The following is a 13,524-nucleotide window of genomic DNA, read 5'->3' as shown; positions in this document are numbered from 1 at the left end:
GAACTAAAAAAAACAAACGAAAAACAAGACTCAAAACACAAACTTTATTTTTCTGCATACAATTTCACACAAAAATCTTACAAGTAGACAATAGTTCAAGTACATTTTTATTTCAACCATCAGGGGAAGATTTTATATTTGTGTTTTTACAAACAGCGTTCACACACTTTTTGACCAACGAATTTCCATTTCTTATCCAGTGGTTCAGTGAGGCCATGGTTCTCAGCAGGAAACCGATGGAGTGCGTACTCCAGGTAGGGAAGGAGGTATTGCCCCAAGTGAAGGAGTTCAAGTACCTAGGGGTCTTGTTCACGAGTGAGGGGGTCAGAGCTGGTTAATGTGGCTCGGGATAGGGAAGTCTGGGGCCCCCTGCTGGAGCAGCTGCCCCCGCGATCCGACTTCGGATAAGCGGTTGAAGATGGATGGATGGTTCATGATTACTGGTTAAGTCGATTTATAAATTGTTTTATAGAGATTGCACCATAAAATAAAAATTTCTAGTTGATAAATATTTGAGCGGCGCATAGCTAGAAAATGTCCTCTTTAGAAATGTCCATTACTTGTCCATGTCTTCTTAAGATTTACATTTTCATGACATTTCCAGGCCTAGAAATCACAATTTAAAATTTCCAGGTTTTTTATGACCATGGAAATATTGTCTATATATTTAAAACTCAATTTTACTACATTTTCATACTTGCAAAAACTAAAACATAATAACAATAATAAATTACTACAATTGTAATAGTGTTTCTTGCCAATAATGTATGAATCTTCCGTGCTAAATTGACATAATTTACAGTAGGTCTACACACAAAAATGATTCAATCCAGAAAGCTCATTTTAAAATATTCTTTAATTCAGGAGAGTCTGAAAAACAATAGTACCTTATTATCAGTTACTGTAAAGAAGAACATAAACCATGAGATCTGGAAATACACTCCCTTATTTACCATGCTGTGAATCTGATATTTTAGAAGGCAGTAACAGCAGGAGGAGACAGTAGGGACGAGAGGAGAGGTATGGACGTGTTGTCAGTTTCCTTGTTGCCCATGAGCTTTCAGAACCTCTGCAGACAAGAGAAAGAGTCTAAACATACGGTGTATGAGACTGGACATGTACAGTGCATCCAGAAAAAAATTCACAGCGCTTCTTTTTTTCTACATTTTGTTATGTGCAGCCTTATTCCAAAATTGATTAAATTCATTTTTTTTCCTCAATTCTACAAACAATACCCCATAATGACTACGTGAAATAAGTTTAAAATCTTTGCAAATTTATTAAAAAGAAAAAGAGGAAAACAAAAAAAAAAAAAACAACACGTGTACATAAGTATTTACAGCCTTTGCTCAATAATTCTATCAGGTTGAAGTCTGGGCTCTGGCTGGGCCACTCAAGGACATTCACAGAGTTGTCCCGTAACGCCACTCCTTTGTTATCTTGCCTGTGTGCTAAGGCCCTTCTCCCCCGATCGCTCAGTTTGGCCAGGCGGCCAGCTCTAAGAAGAGTCCTGGTGGTTGCAAACTTCTTCCATTTACGGATGATGGAGGCCACTGTGCTCATTGGGACCTTCAATGCTGCAGACATTTTTCTGTACCCTTCCCCAGATCTGTGCCTCGATACAATCCTGTCTCAGAGGTCTAAAGACAATTCCTTGGACTTCATGGTTTGGTTTGTGCTCTGACATGCACTGTTAACTGTGGGACCTTATATAGACAGGTGTGTGCCTTTCCAAATCATGTCCAATCAACTGAATTTACCACAGGTGGACTCCAATCAAGTTGTAGAAACATCTCAAGGATGATCAGCGGAAACAGGAGGCACCTGAGCTCAATTTTGAGTGTCATGGCAAAGGCTGTGAATACTTATGTACATATGATTTTTTAAATAAATTAATACATTTGCAAAGATTTCAAACAAACTTCTTTCATGTTGTCATTATGGCGTATTGTTTGTAGAATTTTGAGGAAAATAATTAATTAAATTTTGGAATAAGGCTGTAACGTAAAAAAATGTGGATGCTGTGAAAAGTGCTGTGAATACTTTCCAGATGAACAGTAGCCTATAGATGCAGTTCTCACATTTCCACACATGCCAATAATGACTTGTACTGTAAATGTACACATGCAAATGTAAAACACACAGATACACATAACAAACAGCACATTCATTCATATTTAATCATGTAAAATTAAGGTGGCTATTAATTTGGGCAAAGGACTTTGGAAGCATATTTATTGTTCTACTCTTTATAGTTAGTCCTCACCTTATTCGCAGCTTTCCGTTCTAAAAGAGAAACAATATTATGAGCATTAGAGTTGGCACAGGTAATTCGTAGAGTGAAAAAGTTAAACAAAAACATTCTACAATATTTGTTTGTTGGCTGACTGATGAAATGGCAATGGACAACCATTTATCCGATGATTTAATGGTTTTCAATGGCTTCCTTTACATTAGTTTCCAGACTTGTAGTCTTGAATATTCTTTAACTTTCAGCCACATATTTTTTCACATTAGAAATAATTGTTATTGGGGGGGTTTGGACTTGGGATGCTGAGAAAAGCAGGAAGTCAGAAGTTTTAAATTGAGGTGAGGTTTTCCATATGTTTTTCTGTTTACATTTTAAAATTGTAAAACAAATATCAGGAAATGTAGAAAGTCTAATTAAATAATAAACAAGTCAATTGAGGGATGCACAAAAATGCAATAAAAATAGACATCTTTAAAGTTATTTAGAAACAACAAAATCTCACCTGCAAAGTACTTGGGCAGCAGCCAATAAAGAATTCCTAGCATTGCTATTATGAATGCAATGACTGTGACATACCACATTGTAGAGTCAGGTTCTGTTGTAAAAAAACAAAAATGTATTGATGAACATGACAAATACATCTTGCCTGCCACCTAGTGGTTAATATTAATATTTCATTTAAAGGATACTTGGGAACTTTCCATATAAAACGAGCTTTGTGAGAATAATTGTGTGTTAATTTTGCATCTCATTCACCTGTAACTGTAAGGATGAAGCTCTTGCGGATGGGAGTGAGCAAGGACTTATGAGATACTCTGCAAGTGTACTTATATCCAGAGTCTTCAAGGCCAGGCTGCAGAAGGAAGAAGGCTGAGAGCGAGTATGTACCATCTTGATGAAGCCGATGATTGGAGTGCAGTATATTCTTCAGGAACACAGGTGTAGGGCTGCCTCCAGCTGGTTCTCGATACCACTCAATGTTCACATCCAGGGGATAGTAGCCCTCTGCATCACACACTACCTTCTGCTCCTCACCGAGTGTTAAAGCCAAGGAGGAGCCCACATTTAGAGACACACGGGGTTGTTCTGTAGAGGTTAAAGAGAAATAAGACACATAATCTCTAATATGCTTCTTTCTTTGATAGAGCTGTTCAGTCATAACATCTATTAGTAGGCCTACAGGGAAGGCTAATTGGTTTCCTCATGAACTTCCGATGAGTTTCTAGAAAAGCAGTTTTGGGTTTATGAGCTAATTAAGATTTCTAGTTAACATTACATAAAATGAATGGTTGTGTCAAAACAACCATTGCAGCTGCCAAACACATTTGGAAGATACGGTGGTAAGGTGGCTGACAGGTTGGAATATATTAAATCTATAATCATTTACTCACCCTAATGTTGTTACAATTCCATTTGACTTTCTTTCTGTAGAAGTGTTCGTGTTTCATTCTTCAACATAAATTACTTAAAGTAAAAAAGAGCTTCTGTGTTTTCAAAATGTTGTCATCCATAGGCTATTTAACAACTTGTCTTTTAAAAAAAATACAGCTACATTAAAATGAACATTTGAGGTTTGACTGAGCGTAATTTATGCTGTAGTACAAAATGTGAAAGTCTCCAAGTCATGTTAACCACAGATTTATTGTTCACCCAAAGATTTTAATTCACTCATCATTTACTCATTCTCATACCATCCCAGATATATATGACTTTCTTTTCTCACCCACACCAATCATATCACTTCTGAAGACATGGATTTAACCACTGGAGTCGCATGGATTACTTCTATGCTGTCTTCATGTATTTTTGGAGCTTTAAAGTTTTGGTCACCATTCACTTGCATTGTGACGGCCAACAGCGCTGGAATATTCTTCCAAAAATCTTCGTTTGTGTTCAGCAGAGGAAAAAAAGTCATACACATCTTGGATGGCATTTTAATTTTTGGGTGAACTATCCCTTTAATCCATTAATTTGAAAACATCTTTTTTTTTTTAAACCCATGGCTCGAAAATACAAATTCTCTTTTTTTAAGAATACTTTACTTTACTTTTACTTTTATGCATTTGGCAGACACTTTTATCCAAAGTGCCTTACAGTGCAATTATTACAGGGACAATCCCCCCGGAGCAACCTGGAGTTAAGTGCCTTGCTCATGGACACAATGGTGGTGGCCGTGGGGTTAGAACCTGTGACCTTCTGATTAACAGCCCTGTGCTTTAGCCACTACGCCACCACCACTCATTTCTACACTTAGAAAAGTTTGTCAACTCACCACTTAGGATAAGGGGAATATCGTGGCTGCCATAGATGGGAGGAACAAGAACAGAGCAGGTGTATGTGCCCTCACTGTTTTTTCTGGTGGGTCGAAGTTTGAAGGAGGCATTTCCAGCGGCGATGGCTTTGACAGACACTCCGCTACCTTCACTTTTCCCTGTGCGGCTGGAGTAGCTAAAAAGTTTGCTGCGCTCCCCGTGTTGCTGTAACCTCCACTCCAGAGTTACATTGGCCAGTTTATGATCCACTGCAAACTGACAGTGCAGCGTTGGTTCCTTCAAGAATCCCACCTCAACCGAGGGAGTCCGGGTCAAAACAACCATTGCAGCTACCAAACACATTTGGAAGATACAGTGGTAAGGTGGCTGACAGGTTGGAATATATTAAAGGAATAGTTCACCCAAAAATTTTAAATCTATAATAATTTACTCACCATAATGTTGTTGCAATTTCATTTGACTTTCTTTCTGTAGAAAGAAAGTTCTACAAGTTTGAAACAACTTGAGGGTGAGTAAAGGATGACAGACAGAACTTTAATGTTTGGGTGAACTATCCCTTTAAATGTAGAGGAAAATGATGAGTGTATTCTGCTTCCAAAATTAATGGTTACCTGATGTTGTTAGGAGTTCCCTATCATTAATAGTCGTCCATTGTAGATAGTCCTTCTGTCCTTTGACAGGAACTGCAGGCGTGTGTCTGAGGAATGTGGAGATGACAAACGAGCCTTCAGTATGGCGTAAAGTACAGGTGAACCAGAAGTCATAATCTTGTGCTCCCATAGTAGGCCAGCGCATTGCAATGCCTCCAGTGCTGTACCTACGGATCTCACAGTGTATTTTGTCCTCCCCTCCTTCCACATAACGCCTCATATCCACCTTAGAGGCTGCATTAGTCACAACAAATAAACAAAGTTTTATAGTGCAGATTAAAACTAAAGATTTAGAACTGCACCTGCATGAATTGACTTTCACACACCTGTGACAAGAAAGGTAATGGTAGGGTATAAAGGGCTGTCACCGGCATTACCAAACTGAATCACAGCCTCTCTGTGGATGTACTGAGTCTCTGCATGTCCCTCTTCATTTATATGAACTTTTTCATCCACAAACTGACAAGGAAGCCACTCAACATTACGAACAGACTCAGATCCATTAACACCTGGTTAAAAAAATTAAATAATAATAAAATAAAAATTACAGTGCTTCATGACAGAATTAATAGAGACAATGCTTGTAATTACAAATGTAAAGAAACATTTGGAGCTCATGCTAAACTAAGCTGAAAGCACCAATAGTCAGCATTTCCCAATAAAAAAGGAATAGTTCATCCTAAAATGTAAATTCTATCATCATTTACTCACCCTCATGCCATCCCAGATGTATATGACTTACTTTATTCTGCAGAACACAAACGAAGATTTTTAAGAATATCTCAGCTCTGTAGATCCATACAATGCAAGTGAATGTTGATCAAAACTTTGAAGCTCTAAAAAGCACATAAAGGCAGCATAAAAGTAATCCATATGACTCCCACGACCAAATCTATGTCCTAAGAAGAGAATATATAAGATTCTCTATAAGAGAAGATATAATTGGTGTGGGTAAGAAACAGATCAGTTTTTAAGTCATTTTTTTAATTTATATAAATCTCCACTTTTGACCAGCCCCATCCAGTAGGTGGTGATATGCACAAAACAAAATAACGCCCTTTTGCAAATGGCACACTTGATGTGGACTTGCGGAAGGGCTGAGCAATACATAGAATATGATTTTTCTGACGATATAAAATTCAACAATATTGCGGATATTGCGATGATTGTAATGAGCCTTTTATTGAAGTATAGGTCTCTGCCGAACAATAATGGGTGTTTGTCAATCTGTGGATGTTTTCAAACCAGGATGGGCATTTTTCAACTATCCAATGAAATTAGAGAATCTCAATATAGTAATCAGTGTCCGTTTCCAAACAGGATAGGCATTTCTGAAGCATCCAATGAAAGTAGGGAAATTCAATGTAGTAGGCAAAACATGTAAAGTGGTTGAAAAACACCCACTGATTGGAAAATGCCTATTTTTGTTCTGCAGAGACACAAGTCTCCTTTTATTTGGACATTAAGTTTCATTGGGTGCATCAGTAGTAGATTAATTTCATGATCCTTCAGGGCTGTATAATTAATCAAATAACATCAAAATGGAGATATGATCATATGTGTTTATTTAACTGCCAAAGGCTGCGATTAAAGACATTAAAAATAAACATGGTCTGTGTGCACTTCAGAATGAATGAACAATGCGTTGATTTGTGCACGTGCGTGGGCGGCATGTATATGAAACACATAATATATAAAAATGCGTCATCTGATTAAAGTCTTGAAGTCTGTCCCAAATGTCACCAAAGTCTGGACTCAAAGGAAGACTGCTAGGGCACAGGGTGCCGTTTTTGGACAGAGTCTAAGAAAAATGTGAAAGCGAATGTGAGAGTGGATATTAATAGTAAAAAAGGACTTAGATATTGATCTGTATCTCACCAACACATCATATTGCTTCTGAAGTCATTGATTTAACCACTGGAGTCGAATGGATTACTTTTATGCTGAATTTTTGTGATCTTCGGTGCTTCAACATTCTGATTAACATTCACTTACATTGCATGGACCAAAAGAGCAGAGACATTCTTCTAAAAACCTTCATTTGTGCTCCACAGAATAAAGAAATACACATCTGGGATGGCCTGAGGGTGAGTGAATGATGAGACAGTTTGAATTTTAAGTGAACTATTCCTTTAAATCAACTCTTCTACGTTAATTTATTTCTACTTTAAAGAATTATCTGCTTTAAAATTGTATGGATGTAGTTAGACAATACCATAGTGTTACTCGTTGTATATGTTATGTTATGTATAATAGTAGATTTGACGTAATAGCCAATTACACGCTTTGAAATGATGAAGTGTGCAACAAACAATTTTACAGTAACAAGGAAGAACATTTGGCTACTGTAAATCCCTAAATAAAGAATAATGTATTCGTTACAAACCGTATTTGTACATACCCAAACAAACAAATGTAAGGATAAGACCTCCAAATGCCAACACCATAATGTGCAATCCCGTCCTAACGACAATCATTCCAGTTCCCTGAAACCGCCATGCAACCAAACTTTCTCTTTCGTTTTGCAGCAGCTGCAACTGAAACACTCTTTGTGGCCGTTCTCGCAATAAATCATTGACCGCATGATGGCGCTAGAGAAACAACGGGCAGAAAAACATGAGGTTGAGTTCTTCTTTCTGTTCCTCCGGTCATGGTAATTGTCTCAAAAAGCCTGCAATACCTGCATATTATGTATATCTTAAGAGTTTGGAAGCTTTACTTTGCTTGAAGGAGGTCCCACATTTCTGTTACAATTTTTCAGTTGTAACAATAACTAGTATTTTGGTTAAAACTGATTACCATGGTATTCAATATCGTTTTCTTTTTATATGTTTCTTATCTTAAAGCCTTTTGATCTGTAAATGCCTGAAATCTGCTCCGGAGACTAATATAATTTGTGTCCACCTATGCATTTATTTACAAAACTATTTCAGAGTGCTGTAATCTAGGCTAAAAGTGGCTGCTTTGAAGCTAAAATCTATGATTGTTCTATAATTTGGTCACTACATAATTCACACTTCTATTTGTGTTATTTTATAGTTTTGATGACTTCACTAGTTGGGCTGGGTATTGATACAGATTTATGATACGATTGCGATGCAAAAGCTCTTGATTCAATTCCGATTTCGATTCATATGGTACTCAACTAAAATCAGTTGGGTTAAAAATGACCCAACACATAGCCCAATGGTGGATTGATATAGCACCGACCTATTGTTGGGTTATTTTAACCCAATTCATTGGGTAGCAAGTTTTACACAATAAATTGGATTATAAAATAACAAAACGAACCCAAGAGCAGTTTATTAAACAAAAGTGAGATCCAAAAACAATAAACTAGAAACATGAAACATAAACATGACTTGATTCTGTAGTAGTTTGGGCATACAAAAATGGCCGCTCAAACACATCAGGAGGTATTACCTCCTGCTGGCGTCAGCTAACTTGACTTGGCTTGACTTAAACAAAACAAAACTACAACAAAGTTACATTAACAATACTACACAATGGCAAACATGAGGGCTAAAATACATTGACATGCGGTAACAAGTTAACAAGACCACAAATGAAAATACAAGACTGAAAACAATGTAACAAGACAAAGAAACATGAACATGAGAGGCTCGAGGGGCAGAGACAAGTTGGAGTCATAGGGATGGAGGCGGGCCTGGACTGGTGAGCAGAGGTTTGCTTGTGACATGGCGTGGAGCAGACTGAAGCTTGGCTGTGACATGGTATGGAGCAGTCAAGGGTTTGGCTGAGACATGACATGGAGCAGACTGTTTCGGCTGTGATATGGCATTGAGCTGAATCTGGCCTAGAGTTTTTTTTAGAAATTAATGTTTCAAGGTTGCACTTCTGAAATGTTTCCCTCACCTATGAATCCATCACATCACATGATCTTGATCAACAATTGACTGTATAGAACAGAAAGGGTTTTAAAAGTGAATTGTGTGGATCTTGTCTTTGGACGCATTACATGGAATATCAAATCAAACTTTTAATCTCAGCACACAGTGACAGGATGTTGAACTTCATAACCAATATACAGTACCACTCAATTACTAAGTGAAATCTTATTCAGAACATTTACCACCAAGTGGGTAATCACAGACATTTTTAAACATTTAGCATGAAGTTTGATCTCATATGCAAGTTTTTTACTTGCATTATAGAGAGTTGCACATTTGGTAAATGATCAATCATAAGATTTAGGAATCTACAGTTGAAGTCAGAAGTTTACATACACTTTAGCCAAATACATTTAAACTCAGTTTTTCAGTTCCTGTTATGTAATCATAGAAAACATTCCCTGTCTTTGGTCACTTAGGATCACTACTTTATTTTAAGAATGTGAAATGTCAGAATAATAATAAATTATTTATGTCAGCTTTTATTTATTTCATCACATTCCCAGTGGGTCAGAAGTTTATATACAATTTGTTAGTATTTGGTAGCACTAACTTTAAATTGTTTAACTTGGGTCAAATGTTTTGAATAGCCTTCCACAAGCTTCTCACAATAAGTTGCTGGAAGTTTGGCCCATTCCTCCAGATAGAACAGGTGTAACTGAGTCCGGTTTATAGGGCTCCTTGCAAGCACATGCTTTTTCAGTTTGAGGTCAGATTGAGGTCAGAGCTTTGTGATGGCCACTCCAAAACATTGACTTTGTTGTTTCTTAAGCCATTATGCCAAAACTTTGGAGGCATGCTTGGGATCATGATGCCATCCATTTTGTGAAGTGCAGTCCCTCATGCAGCAAGGCACCCACACAACATGATGTTGCCACCCCCATGCTTCACAGTTGGGATGGTGTTCTTCAGCTTGCAAGCCTCATCCTTTTTCCTTCATTTTAATATTATGGCCAAACAGTTATCTTTATTTCATCAGGCCAGAGGACATTTCAAAAAGTAAGATCTTTATGTCCCCATGTGCACTTGCAAACTGTAGTCTGGCTTTTTTATGGCAGTTTTGAAGCAGTGGCTTCTTCCTTGCCGAGCAGTCTTTCAGGTTATGTCGATTATAGGACTTGTTTTTACTGTGGATATAGATACTTGTCTACCTGTTTCTTCCAGCATCTTCACAAGATAATTTACTGTTGTTCTGGGATTGATTTGCACTTTTTGCATCAAACTACATTCATTTCTATTATTGTTTGTACAGATGAACGTGGTACCTTCAGGCGTTTGGAAATTGCTCCAAAGTACGAACCAGACTTGTGGAGATCCACAATATTTTTTTCTGAGGTCTTGGCTGATTTCTTTAGATTTTTCCATGATGTCAAGCAGATGCACTGAGTTTTAAGGTAGACCTTAATATACATCCACAGATACCCCTCCAATTAGCAGAATCTAATTGGCTAATTGCCTAAAGGCTTGACATACTTTTCTGGAATTTTCGAAGCTGCTTAAAGGCACAGTTAAGTTACTGAATGTAAACTTCTGACCCACTGGAATTGTGATATAGTCAATTAAACTGAAACAATCTGTCTGTAAACATTTGGAAAAATTATCCATGCCATGCAAAAAGTAGATGTCCTAAACGACTTACCAAAACTATATTTTACTGTGGAGTGATTAAAAAAATTAGATTTAATGACTTCAACCCAAGTGTATGTAAACTTCTGACTTCAACTGTATCTGCCACTCAAGTTTCCATTGCTGCTTATCTGATTTTTATTTTAGCTTTATGATTGCATAGTTGTACTGCACTTTAGCTTAAGGATTAATCAAGGATTTAACAAACATGACATTGATTGTAATGATAATATTGCAATAATTAGCACAATAAATGTGTACCAACTTTCACATCACCAAATGCAAAGACTGACAAATAGGCTTTTATTTCAAGTGAAAATTACAGCAAGCATAAATGCTTATGTGGATCATCTGTGTTAGACAGAAAGTCAGGTACAATCAAAGATGATGTATATAATTCCATGCAACAACTATAGAAAGAGACCACCATTGATTATTGTCTGTCTCTGTGCTGAGCTCTCCATGGACAACTTTATTGTATACGAAGTAAGTAAATTGGATACTGTATGAGTCGCAGAGTGGATTTAGGACAGACCACTTAATGTCTCACTCACTTCCCACAGCTTCCTGGCCAACGCATCGTCCTTAGCCTTCGCCTTCACCTTCTGCACAGCACAGTTGGAGAAATACCTGCCGCTGAGCGATTCAATGCCCTCTTGCAGGGCACAGTGTAAAGTCGTCTGGGCACCGGACTGTACGTCCTTAAAGAACAAAGCTGCAATGGGCTTCAGTAGTAACCTCCTGAACATTTTATTAGTGTTACGAGCCAACTCAGTGCTGATAAAACCTGGTGAAAAAAGTGTGGTGGTATGGAAGGTTAGGCTATGCAGATGTAGGGTTCAAATGTAAATCTTTTTGCATAGAAGACAGTGACAAGTGCACATACAAATGAAATGTTTATATACAAATCTAGCTCTGAAGATGAAGAATGCACAAACTAAGGTAAAGACACCAACCTGGATTGAGACTGTAACAGGTCACATTTGTTCCTTGTAGCCTCTTTGCAAGCTCATGTGTGAAGAGCACATTGCAGAGTTTGCTGTGTGAATATATCCAAAACACATCCATTCCAGACTCACCCACTCCAAACTCCTTGTGAGTGTGAAGACAGTCAAAGTCAAGGTTACCGAAATTATGTAAATACGCAGACACTGTGACAATGCGGCTCGGTGCACACGCTTTCATTCTGTCCAGCAGCAAGTTAGTCAGGAGGAAGTGACCAATATGGTTGACACCAAACATTAGACCAAGACCATCCTCAGTAGTGCCCTGCATATAGACTCCTGAAATAAGGATTTGATATGCATTAAATATAAACTTCATAGGGATTTTGATATGAATTTTAGATTTGGTAAAAAATGTGATGAAATATCCGTGAAGGTACAAGCACCAGAGTGGTACTATGGTACAGTGTTGAAAGGAGATACATACCATGCTTGTGAATAACTAACATATACATATTTAATATGGTATGTGTCAAAGTAGCTCAAACAATGCTATTGTTATCATGTAAAACATGTCCAAAACAAATGGTAATACTTCATGTTAGTCGTTAATGGATTAAGTTCGGTTATATAAGACAACGATATACTTGTGATATATATATAAAAAAAATTCAACCTGCATTGTTGATGAGAATATCCAGTCTTTTCTCTGTCTTGAGGAAAATCTCAGCAAAGGCGCGCACGGATTTAAGACTGGCCAAATCCAGCTGCATGAACACCACATTTTTCCTCCCACTCTCCTGAGGTAAAACAACAAAAGCTCGTGACATGCAACTGCAAACAAACATCAAGTAGCTTATATATCAAGGGTCACGTGTAAGGAGATTTTATACAATTGTCTCACTCGTTTTACAACATCAACAGCAGCCTCGCCGCGTATTTGGTTCCGGCAGGCCAGAATGACCCTCGCGCCTCTCCGCGCTAAGTCTACTGCTGTGGCCATACCGATGCCCGTGTTACTACCTGCACAGAGCCACAAAGTGTCACGTTAAGCCTAATTCATTCCTATTAAACACTTTTTTAATGTAAAATATGCTCTAAATAAATAAAATGTTCGAAACGTTTACCTGTTACGATGACCGTTTTGCCATGTAGTTTCTCTTTGCTTTTGCAGCGCGCTCCAAGTATAAAATTACGAAATATCATCAACACACCAATAACAACACCAGCGAACATCAGAAACTCTGACATTATGAATAAGAACTCCAATCAATCACACCGGCAAAATACAAGTACGGAAGTAACTATCGTGAATATCCAGTCGATTATTCTAAGTTGCCATCCGGACTTCTGTTTTTCTAGTATCCTCAAAAATAAACAAAGACATATTAAGGAAACAGTATCGAATTTAAGAACGGCATAATTAATTGAAAAATGACATTAGTAAACAACAGTACTCGCGAGTTATGTTTGCATTTTAAAAACGGAGCATCAACTCGAAACAAGTTCACTTTCAAACGGTTTCATAAGGATTTTAGGCACCTTTTGCTGAGCAGGATTGGAGACCAGCCAATCAGGCAGCTGTATTTATTCTTATTTTCATTTTAGCCGTTTTTATTAATTTATTTATTATTTAAATCTGCATACACAAAGAAATAGTCTTATTTAAAAATCTTCATATATTTATAATGTAATGACGTACATGTCAGAACTTATTTTGCTGACACAATGAAACTTCAGTCACATATACACGAGCAAAAGAGACAACATTTTAGAGTTGAACAACTAGCTTTATACACAAATAAACTTCACAACTAAGGTTGCAGAGGTTCTAACACTACAGAGAAATGAACGGTTCCAGAAGAAAAC

General features: G+C 37.4%; 2 protein-coding genes across 3 annotated transcripts; both read right to left on the bottom strand.

Annotated features, from left to right (window-relative positions):
* Positions 1 to 58: 58 nt before the first annotated feature.
* Positions 59 to 7,704, bottom strand: LOC127632217 (tapasin-related protein-like). 2 transcript variants are annotated; one of them, XR_007969063.1, is made up of 9 exons: positions 7,576 to 7,704; positions 5,501 to 5,683; positions 5,136 to 5,408; positions 4,524 to 4,853; positions 3,008 to 3,337; positions 2,754 to 2,846; positions 2,267 to 2,286; positions 954 to 1,069; positions 59 to 870 (listed from the first exon to the last, which is right to left on the bottom strand). XR_007969063.1 is itself a non-coding variant. In XM_052110827.1 (8 exons), exons 1-8 carry the CDS (start codon positions 7,649 to 7,651, stop codon positions 1,061 to 1,063), a joined length of 1,314 nt encoding a protein of 437 aa, XP_051966787.1. In that variant the 5' UTR covers positions 7,652 to 7,704; the 3' UTR covers positions 59 to 1,060. The 2 variants fall into 2 exon arrangements, 1 of the variants encoding a protein (XP_051966787.1); XM_052110827.1 differs by having other exon boundaries at positions 59 to 1,069.
* A 3,134-nt stretch (positions 7,705 to 10,838) lies between these two features.
* Positions 10,839 to 13,155, bottom strand: LOC127632220 (dehydrogenase/reductase SDR family member 13-like). The gene is made up of 5 exons (XM_052110830.1): positions 12,783 to 13,155; positions 12,560 to 12,678; positions 12,332 to 12,455; positions 11,668 to 11,994; positions 10,839 to 11,498 (listed from the first exon to the last, which is right to left on the bottom strand). The coding sequence occupies exons 1-5, from the start codon at positions 12,904 to 12,906 to the stop codon at positions 11,236 to 11,238; spliced, it is 957 nt and encodes a 318-aa protein (XP_051966790.1). The 5' UTR covers positions 12,907 to 13,155; the 3' UTR covers positions 10,839 to 11,235.
* Between the last annotated feature and the right edge of the window lie 369 nt (positions 13,156 to 13,524).

Source organism: Xyrauchen texanus, chromosome 38, assembly GCF_025860055.1.
Source record: "Xyrauchen texanus isolate HMW12.3.18 chromosome 38, RBS_HiC_50CHRs, whole genome shotgun sequence".
NCBI lineage: Eukaryota > Metazoa > Chordata > Actinopteri > Cypriniformes > Catostomidae > Xyrauchen > Xyrauchen texanus.
Note: the sequence above shows the minus strand (reverse complement) of the source record. Positions and strands in the feature narration are given on the sequence as shown.